Source organism: Tripterygium wilfordii, chromosome 14, assembly GCF_013401445.1.
Source record: "Tripterygium wilfordii isolate XIE 37 chromosome 14, ASM1340144v1, whole genome shotgun sequence".
Lineage (NCBI taxonomy): Eukaryota > Viridiplantae > Streptophyta > Magnoliopsida > Celastrales > Celastraceae > Tripterygium > Tripterygium wilfordii.
The window spans coordinates 969,560-991,983 of record NC_052245.1 but is presented as its reverse complement, the minus strand read 5'-3'; the positions used below and the strand labels follow the sequence as shown (position 1 = coordinate 991,983).

The window sequence follows — 22,424 nt, the reverse complement described above, 5'->3', positions numbered from 1 at the left end:
CGAATTTGTTCTTTCACAACCGTCATTATTGATTCTTAAATCCATAAAACATGTCCTTATGTAAGAGATATAAGACCTTACTTATATATCACTACTCAATTGAGTTATATCAATCCTATTTAGATATTTCAGAGTTGCTTGGCTGATCAATGTGTGTGTGTGTTTTTTTTATGTGGTGCATAGTAGGCTTGAACGGCTATGGAGGCATTAATGCTACTGCCTTTGCAATAGCTGGACAGCACTGATGTGTAGCTATTCTATTGACGGACCCTCCCCCTTCCTCTGCATTTAGATATTTGTGTACTGAGTTTCATGTCCTAATTGAGGCTTTGGTTATGTTAATGAATAATGATTCTTCTGTCATTGCCGCCTACATTAATACTATCTTTCTTTCAATTATATAAGAATTTACAGGACAGGCTATCTCTCTCTATGTCCCATTCAACTTTCACACTGCTCCAAACAAGCTATGGTGTTGTTGGCCGCTACCCATTGGAGCATCATTTAAGCTGTACTCGCTATTCAAACTTGCTACTTTGCTTGTAATTCATGAATTGTTTTGGATTCTAGCTGGTTTGAAAATCACGTTTATGTGTCAGCATTGATTCAAATCAAACGCGTCAATTTAATAAGCCAAAGTATTGACTTCAGTTCATGAGGAGGAGATCCACCGGGTTCAGAGATGCCGTCCTGGTTCCTCCCATAATTTATTCCTCCAAGGACGCTGATAATTATACTTTTCTTTTCTTTTCTTTTTGCTTAAGATTTGTAAATTACCGGCTAATTTATGATTAGTTTGCAAATGGGGGGTAAAATGGGCTCCGTAAGTATCTGCATTGGGCATAAACCAAATACAGCTGGCCCAACCCAAAGAGCTTTTGGGCCCAAAGAATAGCTTATTTCGAAGGCCTAAATGAATCTGGGCCCATGAACACTAGGCCCTGGTCATCACCAGTGAAATCCCAATTACAGTTGGCCCAGCCCAACAGAAAACATAGCTTCGATTGATTAGCCGGCACTGACTGTTTGGTCCTACTTTGAACAGCCGACGCGAGCAGAGACAAATAAAGATTTGGTGAGAGAAACTCATCGGAGCTTCCGTCCACAACAGCTTCCCCTTCTAGGGTTTCTCTAGCCCTTCTGGTCTAATAAGTTACCCTAATGAATCTACCTCAACAGGTAACTGAATCATTATGAGTTCATTTTTTTTTGCTTATAATGAAACTGGTATTGCAACAAATGAAATGGTTCCTAAGATTGAAAGCTAGTCCTTGTGTTTTTCTATGAATGGAGAATTTTGTGAAAATTTCAATCTTGAACATTATTTTGCTTTTGCCAAAAATGTCACCAGGTTTTCTTTGGGGTGAAATAGAAGGTTATATGCATTTTTAATTTACTTCACTTTTTCTACCCATATCAGGTTTGAATCGTTTGATTTGTATATTTGATTGGAGATGCTGAGGTACTTGTGAGAAAGTACTTCTTGAATGTAGGGTCTTGGATAGAAGGGACTAAGATGCTATTTGGCGTTCTGTCAAAGCTGAACAACGCAATTGTTTGTGCTGATATTGGTAGAGCAATAGTTGGGCAACAAGTGGCAGCTAGCGCGAGGAATTCTGGGCCAACTTGGTTGCTTTCTGTTAACGCTTGGGGTACGAGAAGACCTATGGCTGCTTCTGGTTCGAAACATGTCTTTGGCGATGTACATTTGGATGACATAATTTCAAGTTGTGGGAATGGCGTGGATTTTGCAAAACCTAGTGGTGTTTATTTTACTGATAGAATTCATAGTATTTGCCAAAAAGATACCATGAGTATGAGAAGTCGAAAACCACCAATCAATCGTCTGGTTTGTGGGTACTCTATGGTTGCTATGGTGCCAAGGAATTGTGACATTGGTCCACTTTCTACATCATTCAAAAATGTACACACTGCATCCCATTTGTGTTTTGCTTCTGGGGCTGCTCATGATTTGTCATTTGATGGAAGTTCACTACATGAACAGCCTCTGAAGTCCACGGTTGCATTGAATCAGTATGTGTTTTTACCCCTTAGGCTTTTTGGTGCATTTTCATTTGCCTTCATTGATGTGGCTACTTAAAGGGTAAACAACTCGTGCACAAGGCTCCCGCAATGGGCGGGGGTCAAGCAGAGTCAAGATATACACATACCTTACTTCCACATAATATATGGAAAGACTGTTAAAAATATACTAAATAATTTTGGCACATATACCTAATTGATTTTGTGCCCAACGTGGGGTTATTTAAACTTATATGTAACACATTTGCTGGTGTAAGAGCAGGCTGATTTGATCATGCTGAGACAAACTTGGCTCTTCAATTGGATTTGGGTCACCCTACAATTAATATAGACTTATTAGCTGCTTGTTGACTTCCAAATTATTGTTTGTGACAGAACATTGAAGCTGCTTTCAGGATCCTGTTACTTGCCGCATCCCGACAAGGAAGAAACAGGGGGAGAAGATGCTTATTTTATATGTGTAGAGGAACAAGCCATCGGAGTAGCAGACGGTGTTGGTGGATGGGCGGATGTAGGCATTAACTCAGGATTATTTTCCCGTGAACTTATGTCTAATTCAGTGGCTGCTATTCAAGAGGAGCCTGAAGGTTCTATTGACCCGGCAAGGGTATTAGAGAAGGCCCACTCTGGCACGAAAGCCAAGGGTTCCTCAACTGCCTGTATCATTGCTCTTACCGAAAAGGTTTGTTGTTTTCCTCTCCCCAGTCAGTCATGACTTTCTTTTCCGTAGGCATTACCAGTTTTCTCTGAATGAAAGTGCTTCTGTTGTCTTGGGACTGAATCTACAGGCCAAATGCCACAAAAATTTGGAGGGTTGGTCTCATTCTTGTCCTTGATAATGTATTGTTTGCAGATCGTGGGTTTCTGTTTCCATGGCGTGTAACAGTTGTCTCTATTCCGACATAGTGGCTTAGATCCTCCACTGATATATTTCCTTGGAGTAAATTTGTTGATTTAATGTTGTTGTTATTTATGGGAATTGTTTCTAGAGTTTATAGGTTCCCTTTTTTTTTTTTCTTTTCGCTTAAGATAGGGACAGAGCCAGTGTTCTGAAATATTTTACTTATTTCCCACCACTAATCTTGCATTAGCTGATGCGTTAGTGTAAACGGTGGTTTCCGGATCCACTCATAAATGCTGTTTGTGTCTTGGTTCATCATGTGTTTTTACTTTTTAGTTGTCAATTGATGTGGAATACCACCATTGGTTTGCTTAGAAATTTCTACCCATCGTTTGCGTAGCTTGTAACTCTACATAAACAGTTTTATCACTCAAGGTCACAGGGCTTGCATCTATGTAGGTTTATCATGTGTTTTTACTAGCTAATTCATGTAAATAATTATGTAGCATAGCCAATTTATTTGAGTTTATATTTTTCCTCACCAGTTGACGTGGTACCTATTGTTTCGTCTGGCCAATAATTTTATGATTTTTTGTTTGTAAGTGCCACACTTTTGGACCGACTACTTTCTCAAGTTTTGCAACCTAAGTAAGGGGTCTGTCTCATCTGATTTTAAGTCCTTGCAACAGGGACTAGACGCCATTAATTTGGGTGACAGTGGCTTCATAGTGGTTCGTGATGGATCCACTATCTTTCAATCCCCAGTGCAACAGCATGGCTTCAATTTCACATATCAACTGGAGAGTGGTACCACCGGTGATCTACCAAGTTCTGGTCAGGTCAGTTTATACCCATTTTTTATCACAGCATTCCAAATCCATTGTGCCTGCATATTTATAAATTAGTATTATTTCTGCACTAGTCAATTTGGATACTTGAGCTTTCCCTCTAGGGCTACCCTTATCCCTGTTAGGTAACAAAAAATTAATCTGAAGGTAGTTTACTCTTGTAACTTGGAATATTGTGTTGATTACAGTTGATTCATTGATGAAAGTAATTATACATTTTCAAAATGATTAACTGCAATGGTTATGGTGGGAGACTGAATCAAGTAAACAATCAAGAAGTAAAATAAGCAATCAGCTAAGGTTCCTAACTCAAGTGTTTGTTGTATCTTTTTATCCAGGTTTTCACCATTTCTGTGGCCTCGGGTGACGTTGTCATTGCTGGAACGGATGGCTTATTTGACAACCTGTACAACAACGAGGTTACTGCTGCTGTTGTTCACGCACTAAAAGAGGGCTTAGAACCCCAGCTGATGGCTCAGAAGATAGCTGCTTTGGCACGCCAACGGGCACAAGATAGGTACCGACAGACACCATTTTCTACTGCTGCTCAAGGTGCTGGATTCCGCTACTACGGTGGTAAGCTTGACGACATTACTGTTGTTGTATCTTATATAACTAGCTCCATGAACGTATAAACGTCTCTTTATATATGCGGCTTACTAACTTTGCCATGTATGATACGACGAATTTTGTGGTGGCTGGGAAGCCCCTTAGTTTTGAATGGAAATAAAACCTAAAAGCAGATTGCTGCCTGTACTCCCCGCCCATATTCTTTTCCATTGCAATTTTTGATCTGCATTGCGCTAGCCACAGAGCGTCAAACATTAGAATACTGAGTAATGCTCTGTATTTTATAAGCTGTGTCTAAAGGTATGAGCTGACAAAGTGACAAGCTGTGTCCTTTCTGATTCTATGGAACTTTCGAAAAACTTGAATTAGTGATTTCAGTGTAGAGCAATTCAGAACTCTTGTCTGGTTTCTTATTAAGATCAACAGCCAAAACACTGATAAAGCATGAAACATACCACACAAAGAAAACCCACGCCATTTTATTAAAACCCTTCTTTCTTTCCATTGTCATCACCATCGCCCTCGCCCTCTCCATTCTCTTGCTCTTTCCAGGTTACGGGGCTGCTTGTGGCTGTTTTGGAACCTCTGGCTCAGGTTGTCTTTCTGGGCAATCTCCCCGCTTTTTACACTCCCTCTCTCACTTAGCTTCTTCGGCTTCTCTCTGTCTTCTTTGCCTTTCTTTTTGCTGCCTTCTTGCTTCTTCCTGCTCCCTCCTTGCAGCTTCTCCTCGTCTTTGTTTCTCCTCTTGTCTTCTCTTTCTTTCTTCCCTCTTCCTTTTTTTTCTCTTCCTCCCTCTTCCATCCCTCCTCTTCTTCTCTCTTTCTTTCCTCTCTCTTCCTCTCCTCCTCCTCCTCTCTCTCTTCCTCTTCTTTTCTTTTTCTTTCTTCCTCCCTCTGCCTGGCTTCTTCTTCTTCCTCCATTATCCTCTGCTCTTCCTCTGCACACGATGTACACTCCAGTATGATTGATTTATTTTGCGAGGCCAAAAGCTGATGGATTGTAGTGTTACCGACATTGAAAGAGACAGCCAAGACCTCTTCGTCCAAAGTTTGTGGGACTGAACTCTTCCCTGCTAGTAATTGAGGATAGTTTCTCCATTTTGAGGTGCTGAACCCCATGAAAACAATTGAATCATTGATAAAAGATATCTGAGCCATCGGATGGAACCTCGGTATTGCAAAGACATCTCCTTGCTTGACCCTAAACCTCATATTTTTGCACTCTGATTCCATTGCAGTGCTTGAACAAACCACTCTAACCATCCCTTGACCTTGTAGCACTATTGCCACCTCTGTAGCCGTTGGATTCCAGTGTGGCCCCATCATCGACCCCTTGTGAATAACAAAGGTGAAAACAAAACACATCAATACGCACACGAACAACTATAATGCTAGTAGTATTGATTTGTGTTGCACTGTTGCTAGCTCAGACTGACCTTTGTCAAGTTCACCATGAAAATGCCAATGTTAGAGCCTTCCAGTGTATGCAAGTCTGGTCTGTTCACAGTAAGGCTCCACCCATTACAGTTATCAACATCCTTTTCAGAATCAAAAATGTTGAATGTCTTGCTTTTCTTCTTTTTGCCGTTAACCATATAGGGCATACCACCTTGACCACCTAAGAAGGGTCTTAACAAAAACTGAGCTTCCGACTCCCGGAATGTCTTTTTCTTCCTTGGCATTGCGTGTACTATAGCCGGTGGCCTTTTCGCGCTTGTTATTTCCGCTAAAACATCTCCAGGAACCTTCGAAAACCAAGCTTTCGTATGTATTAGAAACATCTTTCAAAACAGAGTTACTCTATCGACAACAAGAAGTGTATATGACTGATACCCTGAAGGCTGCTTGAAGTACTTTGGTGTCAAATCCAAGAACCAGGTCGCTGATGCTGGAGAATGCCCCAACAGAAGCATCCTACAAGAATTGCAATATTGATTCAGAGACAAAATTGTATATATAAACTAACTGTCCTATGAAACTCGTACAGGGTTCGAAGAAGCTCATATATATGTGCCCTCCTCTGTATTGGAAAAGATGGCATGGATTCTAAGCTTCGCACGCTCTGTCCCCAAGCTGCTCTCAACATAGAAAACAGACCCTGGTGGCAGCCTATATACATCTCCTCTTCTCAAGTTCACTGCCTTTATTTCATTGTTATCTGCCCAACTCAACCTTCCAGTTCCTGGACCCAAAAACGTCACCGGTAGTATAAACTAATTCTAACATAATGTCAAGTAGAAAAATGATTAGGATTAGGACCTTTCTGAACATAGAAGACCATGTCTGCATGAAGAAGTACAGGAAGAAGCAAGGAGTTTGGGGCCAATGTGATGAACTGTAGATGGTATGGTCCTCTGTTCTCGACAGAGATATCAACGGCTGAGATTTCTCCATCTTCAGTGACAAAAGTCCTTTGATCTCTCGTCACCTGGGGCTGCTCTCCTGGAACATCCTCCTTCAAAGCCTCGACAGGGAACTCATGGAAAGAGAGTAAAGAGAAGAGAGAGAGAGAGAGTGAGAAGTACTGAGAGTGGCAAAATCGTAGATTAGTTCGACATCGTGATTTCTGAATGCTCAGGCAAGTTTTTCGTTCATGGAAGAGAAGCTCTATAAAGAAGAAGGTGATGGGGCCAAGTGTCTCTGTATGTTGACACGTGTATGCTAATGTAATACGTGGCAGGATCGAAGATACTCTTCGCGCTAAAATACAAAACGGTTTAAGATCCATTTGAATTATTCATTCGTGAATGGAAGAGCGATCGATTCATTGGGTTTGTGATTGTCGACTTAAATCTCGGCCTGGTTGTATGGTGGGCTTGTTGGGAATATGGATTGGACTCTCTGGCCCAAACAGTTTGTTCTCTCATCTCGGCCTGGTTGCTATGGTGGGCTTGTTGGGAAGACGGGTTGGACTTTCTGGCCCAAACAGTCTTTTCTCTGATGGGCCGGTCCGTGATACTTCTCTCTCCTTCTTTTCCCCTTACTTCGGAGTTCGGACAAACGGCTTGAGAGTGCGCGATCTATATCCTAGAACTATAAAAGACACCACTATATATGGCCTAATTCTACCGTTCCTATTCTATGGAAATTAACAAAAAGACAGAGAGTTGCTGTAGTAGATTGAGAGTCAACGTACAATTTTATCAAATCTATGAACATGAGTCAAAACAAAAAATTTGTTGGAGTGTTCCCTAAATGCGACGAGTTGTTTTAGAACCTGGGTGAAAAACTCTAAAAAAAATAAATGTTAAGTATGTAGGATTTGACTGTCAGATCTTGTTCGAAAGTTAATTTGCGAAAAGCCTTTGTGAGGTTGCTTTGTAATTGGACTAGTATACAAGAAAGAAGATCCGCCACTATTTTGCCTTTTCTTCTTCTTCTTCTTTTTCTTTTTTCCCTTTGGGCGAGTGAAGTGGAAGGCTGGAAGCCATATATCTTTGCATGAATTATTGCATAAATATGGAATCTCAACTCCATCTTTTGTGTGCTACAAGCTTCTATATATCTTCCACCGCGTGTGTCCCGTGTACACAATTAGAACCTTAATACCTAAGCATTTGACTATAATACATGCACATGAAAATACTCCTAAACTTGGAAATTTTGACTTGAGTTTTGCAAATATTCGAATATATCGTTTAGTTTGTTTTTTGGTTTTCATTTTTCAAAAAACGAAAAAACAGAAAACGTTTATTTTTTCGTTTGTGTTTTCGAGTGATTTTTGTTACTTTTATGTTTCCTGCGTTTTTTAAAATGAAAACCATCAAACGTGTTTTTTGTAATTGTTAGAAAATACATGAGAAACAAGCATGCCAAACAGACTCGACATTTAGTGGAATCGCATATGCTCATTTCTATAATAATTTAGGTAATATTCTGCATAAGTGACGTCAAGTATTTGATTATGTATGGACATTATATTCGGCGAGACACACCATGGATTCATTTTATTTTCACTTTTAGGTAAGATGGGTTTGGATTCTTAATGTGCTGAAATGACTAATCTTGTAATTAGTCAAAAAAACATTAAAACTTCAAAAGCATAAATTATTAAATTCAGAAAAATTAATAATAAATGCTGGGTTTTACAAATTAATTAATACCATATACGACCCTGATTTTAATTGAGAAATCTAATACATTTCCAAATAACCTTTTATGCTAGTTTTATTATAAATTCTTTAATAAAAATGATGAGGTGCATTATATTATTTAAATCAGTAATCATGTACTTATAAGATACCAAAATGATCCATCACACTGCGGGGATTATATATATGTTAGTAAATTAAACAACCGTGTGAAAACATTTAGTTTATTCGTCTCTTTTTTTTTTCATATTTTAAGAGAAAAGGTATGGAAGAAAAAGTTATTATCATTGTTCTTTAAGTTAATGCAAAGATTGCCAAATCATTAAGATTTGTAACGTTGGATCCCTTATTAAAGTGTGTACAACGTTATAATTTTATAAAACTAAAGACGCTAAATATATAATAAAGAACTATAAATAAAAAAGCAGAATAATTACAACATAATTATTTGCACATTGAAGAAATATAATTATTGTACTACATTTGTTCATAAAATAGATTCAAAATATCCTTATATAACAAATCTAAGCTTGAGTAGAAGTTGTTTAAGATTTGAAAACATGAACAATGCTACAAGCACCTAAAAAATTGTCCATTTTAATCCTCAATCTACGTAACACATAAAATATTCATTTGATTATGAACACAGACGTGGAGCCTCCTAAATATCCAATACTACACGTAGGATATTCATTGATTATGAACACAAGCGTAAAGCCTCCTAAATAGTCAATACTTCTAGATGGATGTGGGTAAGAAATTGGGTACCAAACATTTTTGTAAAAATTATATTCATCATTGGTTAATAATACAAAACTTTCTTAGTTTTTATGCTCCAAGATAATTTTTAATGACTAATGAAACAACTTTAGTGATTGACTTGACTAGGAAAGAAAACCAATCATAAATGGCACAATCACGATGAGAACATATTCTCTTCTAATTCGCCTTTGGCGTCCAAAGGCAAAGGTAATCCTACGTGGGCGTGGTTTTTACGCGCTGACTATTTGACAGCAACAACACAACTTTCGTTTACATGTATGCATGCATGCATGCCCGACAAAAAGAGTCCCAGTGCGTGGGTCCTACAGTGAATCATTTCATGCCCATCAAGGTCCATGTGTGGGATCCATTTGAGGGTCTTCAGCCTTCACTACCTCTAATTGGCTTTTTAAGTGTGAAGGAAGTTTATGTTTGGAATTTATTTAAAATATACACAAAAGAGTTATATAGGTAGACAGATACATATTCTCTCTGTGCATGCAATGCATGCAGAGATTTGATGCGATTGTACCAGAAAAATCATTCTTCTATTATGATTTTTTTTTGTATATATGGCTAAATCGGAAGTACACTAGACAAATTTGTTTTTTAAACAACTTATATGAACTTAAACTTGAGTCTTCAGGTTCGTACACACAGAAAGTTTAAGCCCAACTCGTGATAATGAGAATATTACTCTCAATGAGAATCGAATCTAGCATTTTCTGAGTCCATACACTTTCAACTCATCGATATTCGCCAAGTTATCAACCACTTCAGCTAAACTCTACTAACCGTTAAAAATGTTTGGTGGGCTATCTACTTTGAAGTTTCAAACTTTCTACTGTTTTAGCTCTTTTAGTCTCAAAACTGCTTTAGAATACCGGCACTTTCCCTAAACTGATGTGACTACATATCTAGACGGGAGTGGCGGACCAACCAAGATAAATGGAACTTTAACCCTCACAATTCTACTTCTTTTGTCGTTTCTGTAGGATAGAAAGAAAAAAGAAGAATTTACTAGCAATGAAGCTGCGAATCATGGAAAGCAATTAGAAAGCGACGAAGCTTGACTAAGAAGATTGAAAGAGATAAAAAAGAATGGTCTGAGTCTGACTCGTGTCGTTCATGTCATGGCAATACATTCACATATATCGCACATATTTATTATTCCCCACCCACCCGATCACTCCCATGCACACACGCAAAGATAAAAAGCCAGTAATCATAACCACCAAAAGCCCCCTCCCTCTCTTCCCTTCTTCCTAATCTCTCAAAGCTACAATATTAGCACAATCTGTGCTAGCTATGAGAGTCCCTGTTTCTTCCTCACAAAACAATCATCAGCCTTCTAGTCCCAAGTCAAATATTTCCCACAACACCACCACCAACACTATCACACAAGACTTTGTCTACGAACCCACCTCGGTTCTTGACCTGCATCAGAGTCCTAGTCCAGGAACGGAGAAGCCGGTGGTTTCAGACAAGCTGTCACAGCCTAATGATCCGCCTCCTTTGGATTGGGAGGATCACGCGCTACAGAATTTGGATTGGGACTCTATTATGCAAGATTTTGAGTTTCATGACGAATCCGTAGTTCCTGCTTTGACGAGCACTACTGTTAATTCTCAATTCACCACTGCCGGCAGCGATTCTCATGATCAGAATATTACACATAAGTTGTCTGAGTTGGTTGGGTTTAATCAGCTGGCACAGTTAGATCCTACTCAATTTTTGAACCCTGATGTGTTTTCAAATGCAATTCCGTCTCATAATTTGAACTCCAACTCGTTTAATCTTACGAGTAATTGGAGCAGTATTGGTCTTGATTTTATTCAAGAACTTAACAGAGCAGCTGACTGTTTCGACTCGAAAGAGTTACAACTGGCTCAGGTGATACTGGACCGCCTCAATCAACGGTTACGAGCACCAGTTGGGAAACCAATTCAAAGAGCAGCGTTTTTCTTCAAAGAAGCTCTTCAGTCTCTTCTCAACGGGTCGATTCGCCCGAACCGACTCTCTTCCTGGCCCGAGATTGTTCAAACTATCAGAGCCTACAAAGCCTTCTCGTCTTTGTCTCCGATTCCAATGTTCACTCACTTTACTGCCAATCAAGCACTTCTCGAATCCATGGAAGGATCTCCACCGTTCATCCACATCATTGATTTCGATATCGGACTCGGCGGCCAGTATGCTTCGTTCATGAGAGAACTTGCGGAGAAAGCAATCTCTTGCAAAATCAATGCTCCTGTTCTTAGAATCACTGCTGTTGTGGCCGAAGAGTACGCGATCGAAACCAGATTGATCAGAGAAAATCTCACTCAGTTCGCTCAAGAACTCAAAATCAGATTCCAAATTGAGTTCGTTCTTATCCGCACTTTTGAAATGTTAGCTTTCAAGGCAGTCAAGTTTATGGACGGAGAGAGAATCGCGGTTCTGTTGTCTCCGGCAATCTTCCGCCGTCTCGGCACGACGACAAATTTCGCTAGCTTTTTCAGTGATCTCCGCCGCGTGTCACCAAGCGTCGTGGTTTTCGTGGACAATGAAGTATGGAATGAATCAGGAGCGGCGTCGTTTTGGAGGAATTTTATCAACAGTCTCGGGTTTTACTCGGTGATGTTTGAATCCCTGGACGCGGCTATTGCGGGGGGTGATTGGGCGAGGAGGATAGAGATGTTTTTACTGCGACCTAAAATTTTTGCGGCGGTGGAAGCGGCTGGCAGGCGAGTGGCGTCGTCGTGGAGGGAGTTGTGTTGTGGAGCGGGAATGAAGCCGGTGCAATTGAGTCAGTTCGCGGAATTTCAAGCGGAGTGTTTGCTGAGGAAGGTACAAGTAGGAGGCTTCCACGTGGCAAAAAGACAAGCTGATTTGGTGCTTTGTTGGCACGAACATGCCCTGGTTGCCACGTCGGCTTGGCGGTGTAAATGATAGTGAGTCAAGCTATGTTGTTACTTTAATGCAATTTAGGGTTTAAATCACATAAACAATGTATCTGGAGAGGTGAGAAAAGACTGCAAGTCTCTGCACAAAGCTCAACTCTCTGTTACTTATGGTGTAAAATGTTATCCCAAGTGGCTTGTTTTTGTTTTGGCAAAGGTTATAAAAAAAATGTGCTAAGGCCTGTGAATCATTGAATTCACATCTTTGGACAATCACTTTTCTGTACTCAATAGAAATTTCATACAATGGTGTTCTTCCGATCGATTCGAGGCCTGAACGGAGTTAAACTTTTGAAACTAAATGTTAACAGTTACAAAATAAGGGTTAAGGGTATAGATCAGTAAGGAAGATTAATATTCTATGCTCAACCGAAGCCAGTCAATGTCTAGAAATGAAAAACACATAGTTTTGGCTGGCTGTGTGATCTCTAAAAGGTTTCCCTATTAACTGTTTCCCTCGCCACCACGGCACTGGGCGAGCGATGTATTATTGCTCTGTTCAAGGTTTTCTAGTGCTTCTGGTCCGCACAGCCGCACCAATTCTTCCTGTGAAACAACAAATTCATGCTTGTCAAGAGAAGGGTTTTAAGTCTCAGATACCAAAAAACTTCAGGGAAGCATAACAAGGTAGCTAAAGTTGCTTTTCAACTTCTATATCAGGGTAAGCATGCAAAAAACCAGTCGGAAAAACGTATTGCAAGAGCGGAGCAATACTGAACCTTAATGCTATTGTTTTCAGAAGTAAGCTTCCCACATTCCTCAGAAAGCCTCTTTAGTTCATCTTTAAGGTTGTGATTGTCATTGTTCAATGTCTCCACCTTGGCTTGTAGCTCTTCACATTCCGCCTGATTAAAATGATAAACAAATAAATAAGCGTCTATCACAAAATCAACCAAGTATGACTACTAAACCTGTTCTGCCTCCTAAACATTGAGAGAGAGAGGGAGAAGCGCACAGTTTTCGACCATATCCAGTTTACTCTAGTCAGAATCCTCTCTTCCTTAGTGAATGCGTGCATCTTTTTATTTTGTGGTAGGGGTTTTTTTTTTTTTGGGTATGTGCATGTTGGGGGGAAGGAGGAGAAAAAGGGGGTGGGTGAGGCCCTAATTGAGCGAGCGGGAATGGGACTCTCAACCCTTGACCTATATACTCTTTAAGTTTATGGACCTAACCAGTGATGCTGCCCCAGTGACTGCAGGGACCATCAATTAGGCTCTTCAGAAGTCAGACCTCCACCTTAAAAGCATTCATTTGTGGGTGCATATATACTTGTAAATACACCTAGAGTGCTCCACTAGATCAAAAGCAGGCAGAATTATACCATGCAATAGGACATCACAAACAAAATTTAGATAGAAATAGGAGTCAAGAATTATACCTGCTTGCGTAATCTTGATCTTCTGGCAGACTCCCTATTAGATTGTTTTCTCTTCTGTTTTTTCATTTCCCGTTCATCCTGTTAGAACAGAGCTACAACGAGTGAGAGGCAGAAATACGAAGTAAAAATATAGTCTAACTGCCATAAAAAAGATATCCCAACAAATCAGCTCACTAAAGCAGAGACTTGTCAACTAAAAAGGGGGAAGAGTCACAAGTGCATCAAAAGCAGATGACCTCCTAGAATAGCATATCATATTATGAAGCCACACCAATAAATTACTACTTTAACTTGCAAAATAAGGAGGAGGGTAAGTGTTTTTTTTTAAACAGCAGGAGGAGGGAGATTGTAATCAACATAGCTTCATCAAATAACACCTTCGGTCATCATCTCAAACATAAAACGCTATTTAGAATAGAGAGAAGAATAACAAAACAAAAAAACTGAGATGCTCATACATGGACCCAATTGTCTGGCATTACACTTGAAATAGGAGCAACTGCGGTTGAGGCACCAGATGGATTAGGCCTCACTTTTGCAGCTCCGGTAGCAGCAGAAGACGGGTTCCAGTAGTCCATACCAATATTTAGATTAGTTGCAGGCATAGAGCCTACAGGCTTCCCACGCACTGAAGCCTGAATATTTCTAGTGCTATTCTGCGCATTGGCTGCAGAAAAAATCAATGTAAACAGACCAACTATTGAGAACAAAACAAAGTCATTAACAATTTAAGTTGGACATTAGAGACATACCATCAGCAAGCATCTGGTCAAAGCTTCCCTTCTTATTTGCACCATATTCCTAAATTATTAGGGCAGATGATAGTTAGAATTCATGCCTATTATGATACCAAGCATTTTAACAAGACACAGAGATTTGAAATTTGATGATTTTTTTTGGGCAAGTGAATTTGATACGCCAAAACTGTTCAGAATATCTCATCTAGGTTGACATGTATAATCTGTCCCACGATAGTATCTAATATGGGTTGCAATACTTCAACAGAATCATTAGCCCACCCAAAAAATGAGTGATAAAGCAAAACTAATTAGTTAATGGGGATAATAGACTCGCAGAAATAATACCTGATGGTTATTATTTTCGTCGTTAGTATCCGATGAGTCTTCACTACCACTTTCAGCATTGCTGAAAAGTAATTATATTATCAGTCAACTACGCATCATGAATGATAGAAATATTGCAAATCAACATCCATTACAAATTATATGGAAGCCTATTATTCAAGATTGCAACATCAAACTTTTAAACATGATTCATGAATACCTTTGAGAGGCACCATCATTTCCTGAACCTGAAGTAACCTTTCCACTCTCGCCAGCCCTGCCTCCTCCAGTACCCTTAGATGTTTTGGCTGAGTTTCGGTCTTTTCCATCGGCACCCTTTGCTTCCGGTTCTGTATTTGTTTGCACTGGATTTGTAGTCTAAAGAAGAATTGAAGAGATCAAACCAGATGCCCAAGAACATTTTTATGTTAAAAATGTGGTAAGAAAGAGATATAATCATACCAAATGGAATCAACACAGCAGAGTGAAAATTACCATGGCCATATTTGGGTGCGCATAGACACCCCCTGGAGGATATAAAGCTGGGTATGGAACTGGTGTCCCGTATGGTGTGAGTAGAGAATGCTGAAGATAGAAAGGGAAGTCACAACACACTCCTTAATGGGAGTGAAAGAGACATACTATCTCTGAGTACAAAAACCTGTATAAATGTTCAAATGACAGGAAGATACGCACCTGGCCTCCCCATATATAGGGGTGGGGAGTTGGAGAAGCAACAGTTGAGGCAAAAAATGGTGGTGGAGTAGCTCCAGCGCCATAATAAGCCTACACAAGAAGCCAATATGTAAGCATTTAAGACAATCAATTGAGGTGTCATTTTCATCAAGGTATGTTGTGAGCAATAACCTGCATAGAGTTTGACCAATCAGGATATGCGGGTGTTGTTGGTATTTCCTGTCAATATAAACCAAAAGGATCAGGAAGTTGGGTTTGATGTTGTGTACAAGCAGTATGGGGTGTGCATCTATGTTGAGAGAGAGAGAGAGAGACAGAGAACCTGAGTTGAAGATGCTGGTTTAGAAGCTTTAGCAGGAGCGCCCTCTTCCCCGGTTCCCATTCAGGCCAACGCAGTAAAACACCCTAATTCCAAAATTCAGACCGAGTGTGTCCTAATTGATATCTATAAAGCAACTGAAAAGAAAACGCTTATCAGAATTACAAATTTTTACTTTAATCAAATTTATCGCTGTTACAGAGTAAGCCAAAGTAATTATATTTCATATACGAAAAATACCCAATCTTCACATTCACCTGATAAAATCTTCACAAATTTCACTTTAAACACAATCATCTCTTACAAACCTTGTCAGATATCAGACCCATTTGTGTACTATATTTAAATACCTCACATTGATCTGTTAAAAAATTTCAAAAGTGGTGCCTATAAGGCTGCAAAACCAATCGACCTCTAAACTCCAAAGAATCAGTAACAAAACCCAAAAAGTCGTAAGCCGCCTATGACAGCCCTCCAGAAACCTGAAGCGCCCGAGCCCGTAATAGCCACAAACAATTTGTCTCCTTCAAGTTAATGCTTGATATAGTGACCTGCCTCAGATTCACATCATGATTTCCTCGAGACACTATCAGTTCTATACTCAATAACCTAAGCTTGCCAAACAATTATACAAGGTTTTCAGTTTTGTTTCATGTATGACTGTATGAGCATGCCCCGGTAACCCAGTAAAACATACTCAACTAACACCAGGTATCATATGCTTTCGGGCATATCCCAAAACAGGAAAACAGAAGACATAGTTATGACTACTCTAGGTTTCCTAATATGTGACACAGTATCTCCTCCTAATATATGTTCGGGACTAGTAAGTATAGGTTTATCAGTGACATTCGCAGTTCTGTGAGACAACCAATTACTGAATTACAGGATAATCACCTACGAGCAATCGCAACTTTCAAGCAAAGGGGAAAAGAGAGCAAAAGTACGACAAAAGAGAAGAATCACTCATAGGTCAACTTTCAAGCTAAAACACCCAACAATCTTCCATTCAATCCGCATAGCTTCAAATTATACAAACTGTTAGCATAAATTATTTCTATCCCCTCCCCTTAAATCAAGCTCAAAACCCAGTTGAATCAACCAATTCAAGCCAAACAAAGACAACTCCAATATTAATCAACAACAAATTATCCATCTCCCCAATCAAAAACTCAGTATGAACAATAGATCCCAAAATAAAGAACAATAAAGGAGCCAAAATTAGATATACAAAAAACACAAGGAGAAGAAGAAAAAGACAGAACCTGCTTTCATGACGAGTAAAAGAGAGTGAGGTGGAAGTCCAAGTGGAAGAAACCAAAACTGGAACCCAACCGGACACGTTCTCCTTATAAATCTTTTTCAGACAAAAATCCACGGTTGAGAATTCGCCAAAAATATACCTAGACCGAGAGAGAAGGAGAGAGAGGGGGAGAGAGGGAGACGACATGACACGTGCGAGATAGTGGATTCCAGCTGTCAGTGCTTTACTGGCTTAGGTATCTGACAATTTGCGAAAACTACGTGACTCATCAATGACAACTGTGTGAATTTCGGATAATCTTAAATAAACGATTTGTTATTTATTAACAAATAATAAATCAATCCAACGGTGGAATTCCTGAACGTGGATCATAATCTTGCGGTTCTCCGGTTTTGTCGTTCTGTTACACCTGGACTACACTTCCCAATGTGAATGTACCACGTAGGCCGATTAAGACGAGTGGTCCCCACGTTTCTCTCTTACTTTCTCGAGTTTCCTCTATATTCTGTGTTTTTTTCTTCTTTTTATTTGTCTCTCTCTTTCAGTTTTGACTTTTGAAAATTTGAAATCATCATGACAAAAGTATCTGGTCCAATCTCAAAAAGTGCGGGTCAATTATTAATTGGGTCTCACTTTCAACTAAGTAAAAGGCCCATGGATCTTAACCCATCATTCCCTTTGGGCCGCAGCCCATTGATTCAGTTTTGTAATCAGGCCTGATATGCTCTCGGCTGTTGAGTGGTGAGTGAACCAGCATACAAGGGAAGGTTTCTGTTGGTCATCTGGCCAAATCTAGCATGATGAGTTTCACGTACGTCTACATTGCGACGTATGTATGATGAGTTTCACCTATGTAATTGAGGCTCCGTTTGGTACTCCGTATAGGATAGTATAATATTGTTATCCAATGTATAATTTAATCCTCGTATAAGTTGATGTATAATTTAATCCAATCTAGTGTTTGGAAAAAATCTAATATTAGGCTTGAATAGTATAAGATTTGTGATAATATGTCTGGATTACCCCCAATTAAAGTGAGAGTGAGGGTTTTTTTGACATTTGACATGTTATTTCTTATACTAAGTGTTCCGTATAAAATAAAAACGAGTTGGAGGTGTTTTAATATTATACTGCCGGCATCGTATAAGAATCACTTTTGTATAAAGTTATACTATCAGGAGTATTTTAAAAATCATCCAAACACCCGATAATTTCATTAAAGGATAATTTTATACTATACGGAGTTTTATCCTCCCATCCAAACGAAGCCTTAGATATTCACTTTTCCATCACCAAAAAATCATGAGTTATTGTGGGAAGCGAGATCATTTCTTGAAATAAAATACGTATGTATGATGAGTTTTACGTATGTAACTTGGGTATTCACTTTTCCATCATCAAGAGAACGTGGGTTCTTATGGGGGGAGGCGGGATGATTTCTCAAATAAAATAAGTGTGGGCCTAGGCCCAAAAAGCACAATACCTTGAGTGCCCGGAAAAAATTCTCCCACAAATATGATTACATCTCTATATATCTATCAACCTACATGCCGACATGTATGGTTGGATAGCTTTCTATCGAGCATTACGTGCATAAGCTGAAGACGGATAGACACATAAGTAAGAGTCAAGAGCTAGTTATTTACTAATTAATGAGGTTTGAACTTGTCAGTCAAACTCAAACACAGAGAAGAACACTAGATTTAATTTACATTAGACTGGTTAATATCTACATCCTAAGAAAAGGTGCATTAATATTAGTTACATAAAAAGATTCATCCATTCCGTTCCTGGACCGTAGTTGCTTTCTGGTACAAAGAAGACATCATCATATGTTTCTACTACTCCAAATTCTCCAAGAAATGGTGGATCCATGGCTTCCATTGTCAGTGACGAACTCGGACTATGACTGCTCGAAACCCCTTCAGCGCGCTCTGAGAGCCGTTGGATCTCCTTCTTTGCTTCAGAGAGTTGCTCCTTCAGTTTCAATACCTGCAACATTTAAAATAACTAAATTTAGTTACACATTCTGTAAAATAAAAAAAATAATTGATAAAAATTATCTATCACGTGAGAAGGTCGTCCTTCGACCAAATGGGCCTAGTTAAGGCCCAGAACACAGAACATTAAAATCAAACAACGTTGTACGGGACCCCGGCTAGATAGTGAACAACTTATGTTGTTTGTTGAGGTGGCAGCATCCTGTTCATTGTCAAAAGTTAGCCTCCATTGGCCTTAAAAACGAACAAGTGGCCATGACTTTCTTATGATCAATAGCTCATGCACGTTCACATTGTCTTTATAATAAAAGAGAATAATGCCACAATCAATGAGCATTGAGCAGCAGTAACAAACATATTTCCAAAGTACATGTAATTAATTAAGAAACCCATGTCACGAGCTAGCTCGTATGACACCTTGTAACTGCCCCCGTCTAATTATTTTGCACAGTTTTGAATTAACGTTGAAAATCACAAAAACGGTAGAGCCATGAATAGATTAAGAGCGAACCTCAGATTCCAGGCGACATTTCTCGACCATGTCGCCTTCATGCGAAGACTTCAACTTACTGTACTCCTCCTCAAGCTTCTTGTTCTTCCAACGAGCGCGTCGGTTCTGGAACCAAACCGCGACCTGACGAGGTTCGAGCCCGAGGTCCAAGGCTAGCTTGTCCTTTCTCTCTGACTCCAATTTGTGTTCGTTCCCAAAGTTTTGTTCAAGTAGATCAGCTTGTTCCGCACTAAGCTTCCTCTTCTTTGCTACACCACTCCCATTCTCTCCTCCTTTGTTCTTCTTTCTTCTCCGCTTCGGCTTCGGTTCCCCTGCAAAACACAATCAACACTATTTTCATATTCCAAACATGAAAGTATACATACATAAAATTCTGCAAGTAACTTTATTTGGCTAACTGACCTTGTTGTGGAATCATTGGTGTGTATACACCTGGATATAGTTGGGAGATGAGTACCATGTGATCATGATCAATCTTTTGATGGTTCATGGTGTTTGTCATGCTCTCTCTCTCTCTCTCCCTCTCTCCCTATCTCTCTTGTTGTTTCTCTCAATTACTTCCTTGAAATTTGGGTGATGTGTCTGAGTAATGTTGGGAGAAATATGGACTTTATTTATAAGGGTTGAGTAGGACTCAAGGAGAAAGGCAACTACTGTTTTAAAAGAACACTTAACTTTTGTAACAATATCAATGATGCCACTGCCTGCTTAATCATGGGTGTTAATCAATGTCTCTAATTGTCCCGTTAAAGAGGACATGATGACTTCGTTGGCTTATGTGAGAACTGTACAAGACTTTCTTGAAAAACACCTACGCCAATAGCAATCGTATTCATCGTCATCTTCTCTTAAATTGTACAAAAATTGACGTGTGGTGAGCAGAGCCTCCAAAAAAATTCTGATACACAAATTGATTTGAAAGTATAGGAAAGAATAAAAACAATGTCTCAATTTAACGTGTGCGGATGTCATCTTACATTACCATCGAATTGAGGGTTACGGAATCTTTGATGTAGTGCAGGATTTATCACTCAATTGTCCGTGTGGACAGCTGAATGGCTTCCACACAAAAAAAAATCAGAGAATTATCCTATAAGAATACTGTTTGAGCTTTTGTTTGATTAAAATCCAAGCTAGAGGAAGTAGGGTTAGGTTAGACTTTCCAGATCAGGTAAATCGTAAAGGAAGAGAAGGGCATAGTGGTGAGAACAAGAGAGAGCAGACACAAAATTTTATGAAAACGGATGGGGGGGGGTTTGATTTGGGGATCCGAAACCTGACCACCTCGAAAGTCAATAAATAATATACAAAGGTACAATGTGGCCTCTGGATTTGAACATGTAAGTCACATTTGTTGTGCAATTAGGTGGTATTTCTCTTCTTTCAATGTCTACCATAGCAAGCCAAAGCCGGCTTTAACTACTACCTTTAGCCATATATATATAGCTATAAACAAATAGCTCATACATGGCTCGAGATGGATACATGGTTAGTAAATGTAAGAAAACATTAACAATAACAATAAAAGTCTGCTTGGTAAGTAGTGAAACAACGTGGAAGTTGATCTTAGTCCACTGATTCGGTTGGGAGTGGATTAAAAATATCAAAAAAGTTGGAGCAATTTTAGGTTTGCAAGTGATGTCGTCAACAATGACGTTTTGTTCTTAACTACACATTGATTGGGCATATCAACTTTTGTAACCAACCAATGAGAGTGCTACTCGTGTGAGTGCCCTTCTCCGACCCCTTGACTACCTATCCTGAGAGCGTACCACTAATATGTTCCACTTTTTGAACAGGGTTTTATGCTGGTTGGTCCGAGACCCATAAATGTCGAAGGCGTCTTTGGGGTGATCTCCTAGTTTCAATAAGGTATACACGATGAGATTGATCTATGAATTTTCCTTCCTCTTGCCACTTTTCGCTCAAATTTGCGTTCTTACTTTTTTAAGGTACAGTGATTGATTTGAGGAAAAATTAACACTACAAGTGGTCATATATGTTCCCTCCCTCTTCAAGTAATAGAATCCGCTAAATATTTGATAAATTAGCATTTATTGAAGTTAATATAACTTATTTGCTTATAACATCTGATATGTAGTTCAGTGGTACTTATATAAGACTTTTGTTGGCTTACATGCTGTACCTACATCGTTTCATGCTGGTCTAGAAACATTTGATGACTAACAAAAATGATAATCGTCTCAACAATTGAGATCGCAATGATGTCATTTGTTGAGGTGTATTGATCAGATTTAACAAACATGTGATGGGCTCCACATGTACATTAAATTTGGTCCATACATCTCAATAACTGGGATGAGTAGCAGAAGTGGATGACTAATGCACATCACATACAATGGAAAAAAGAAAAGAAAATGATAAAGAATTAACCCTTTTATTTTCTGTCAAACCAAACAACACGAGTCGTTTTCCTAATCCATATTGCACGCGTTCTACATACTTATTATAAATATTCTTAGTTTTGCAACTAAATGCGGCATGAAAATGAGATGTAATGAAAAGGAAATGCTATTTGGCATGACTAGCTACCTTGACTTTAGTTTCACAAGCTTTGGAGTCCGGACAAAGAAAAACATGCACTCCCTCTTAAAAGCAAGTGATGGCTGTTGTCCCACATCGACAAGATGTGGGATTAATACCTTATTTATAAAGATAAATTCACACTCCAACCATTAACAATATATTTTCTTAGACTATGTGAATTGGATTTATCCCATTTGTTTGGATTTAAGGAAAAATAAAATCATATAGGTCTGATGTATCCACAAAAATTGAACAACCCAAAACGGATAATATTATTGAGTGTCTGGGGGTGTGGATTTACAACATGATATAGGAGCAATTCGATCTAATTGAACATGACCTTTACTCAACTTGTTGGGTCTGACATAACCTAACCTACAAATGTAGGAGTGTTGTCTCACATCGATAAGATGTGAGATTAATGTGTTATTTATAAGGACAAGTCCACTCCCTAACTACTAACAAGACATTTTTCTAGGTTCATGTGAGTTGAGTTTATCCCATTTGTTTGGGTCTAAGAAAAAATAAAGTTATATGAGTATGATATATCCA

The 22,424-nt window shown here is 39.1% G+C and overlaps 4 protein-coding genes and 1 pseudogene across 6 annotated transcripts; 2 read left to right on the top strand and 3 right to left on the bottom strand.

Annotated features, from left to right (window-relative positions):
• The first annotated feature begins 1,017 nt into the window (after positions 1-1,017).
• On the top strand, positions 1,018-4,499 carry LOC120014723 (probable protein phosphatase 2C 80). Of its 2 annotated transcripts, none has more exons than XM_038866762.1 (5): positions 1,018-1,179; positions 1,421-2,034; positions 2,419-2,725; positions 3,574-3,723; positions 4,071-4,499. In XM_038866762.1, exons 2-5 carry the CDS (start codon positions 1,517-1,519, stop codon positions 4,365-4,367), a joined length of 1,272 nt encoding a protein of 423 aa, XP_038722690.1. In that variant the 5' UTR covers positions 1,018-1,179; positions 1,421-1,516; the 3' UTR covers positions 4,368-4,499. The 2 variants fall into 2 exon arrangements, with proteins under 2 accessions (XP_038722690.1, XP_038722691.1); XM_038866763.1 differs by having other exon boundaries at positions 1,035-1,179; positions 1,494-2,034.
• Positions 4,500-4,939: 440 nt separating this feature from the next.
• LOC120015104 lies at positions 4,940-7,029 on the bottom strand (annotated as a pseudogene).
• A 3,313-nt stretch (positions 7,030-10,342) lies between these two features.
• On the top strand, positions 10,343-12,306 carry LOC120015131 (scarecrow-like protein 15). The gene has a single exon (XM_038867355.1). The coding sequence runs from the start codon at positions 10,463-10,465 to the stop codon at positions 12,080-12,082; it is 1,620 nt and encodes a 539-aa protein (XP_038723283.1). The 5' UTR covers positions 10,343-10,462; the 3' UTR covers positions 12,083-12,306.
• Positions 12,298-16,973, bottom strand: LOC120015132 (G-box-binding factor 1-like). 2 transcript variants are annotated; one of them, XM_038867356.1, is made up of 12 exons: positions 16,816-16,973; positions 15,554-15,687; positions 15,403-15,450; positions 15,232-15,321; positions 15,031-15,120; positions 14,756-14,913; positions 14,557-14,617; positions 14,224-14,272; positions 13,930-14,138; positions 13,472-13,549; positions 12,813-12,938; positions 12,298-12,639 (listed from the first exon to the last, which is right to left on the bottom strand). In XM_038867356.1, exons 2-12 carry the CDS (start codon positions 15,611-15,613, stop codon positions 12,538-12,540), a joined length of 1,071 nt encoding a protein of 356 aa, XP_038723284.1. In that variant the 5' UTR covers positions 15,614-15,687; positions 16,816-16,973; the 3' UTR covers positions 12,298-12,537. The 2 variants fall into 2 exon arrangements, with proteins under 2 accessions (XP_038723284.1, XP_038723286.1); XM_038867358.1 differs by lacking the exon at positions 16,816-16,973 and adding an exon at positions 15,808-16,758.
• Positions 16,974-18,435: 1,462 nt separating this feature from the next.
• Positions 18,436-19,928, bottom strand: LOC120015558 (homeobox-leucine zipper protein ATHB-40-like). Its single transcript, XM_038868039.1, has 3 exons — positions 19,728-19,928; positions 19,326-19,636; positions 18,436-18,806 (listed from the first exon to the last, which is right to left on the bottom strand). Exons 1-3 carry the CDS (start codon positions 19,825-19,827, stop codon positions 18,576-18,578), a joined length of 642 nt encoding a protein of 213 aa, XP_038723967.1. The 5' UTR covers positions 19,828-19,928; the 3' UTR covers positions 18,436-18,575.
• Positions 19,929-22,424: the final 2,496 nt, after the last annotated feature.

Bases quoted from the DNA above. Each gene is read 5' to 3' on its own strand.
- LOC120014723 (XM_038866762.1), top strand. From the start codon at position 1,517: ATGCTATTTGGCGTTCTGTCAAAGCTGAACAACGCAATTGTTTGTGCT. The intron at 2,035-2,418 runs GTATGTGTTTTT...TGTTTGTGACAG, and splicing joins TCCACGGTTGCATTGAATCA to AACATTGAAGCTGCTTTCAG. The intron at 3,724-4,070 runs GTCAGTTTATAC...CTTTTTATCCAG, and splicing joins ATCTACCAAGTTCTGGTCAG to GTTTTCACCATTTCTGTGGC.
- LOC120015131 (XM_038867355.1), top strand. From the start codon at position 10,463: ATGAGAGTCCCTGTTTCTTCCTCACAAAACAATCATCAGCCTTCTAGT.
- LOC120015132 (XM_038867356.1), bottom strand. From the start codon at position 15,613: ATGGGAACCGGGGAAGAGGGCGCTCCTGCTAAAGCTTCTAAACCAGCA. The intron at 14,914-15,030 runs GTAATTTTCACT...ATTCTTCTTTAG, and splicing joins CGCACCCAAATATGGCCATG to ACTACAAATCCAGTGCAAAC. The intron at 13,550-13,929 runs GTATGAGCATCT...CTGTTCTAACAG, and splicing joins TGCCAGACAATTGGGTCCAT to GATGAACGGGAAATGAAAAA.
- LOC120015558 (XM_038868039.1), bottom strand. From the start codon at position 19,827: ATGACAAACACCATGAACCATCAAAAGATTGATCATGATCACATGGTA. The intron at 19,637-19,727 runs GTCAGTTAGCCA...TGTGTTTTGCAG, and splicing joins ACCAATGATTCCACAACAAG to GGGAACCGAAGCCGAAGCGG. The intron at 18,807-19,325 runs GTTCGCTCTTAA...TAAATGTTGCAG, and splicing joins AATGTCGCCTGGAATCTGAG to GTATTGAAACTGAAGGAGCA.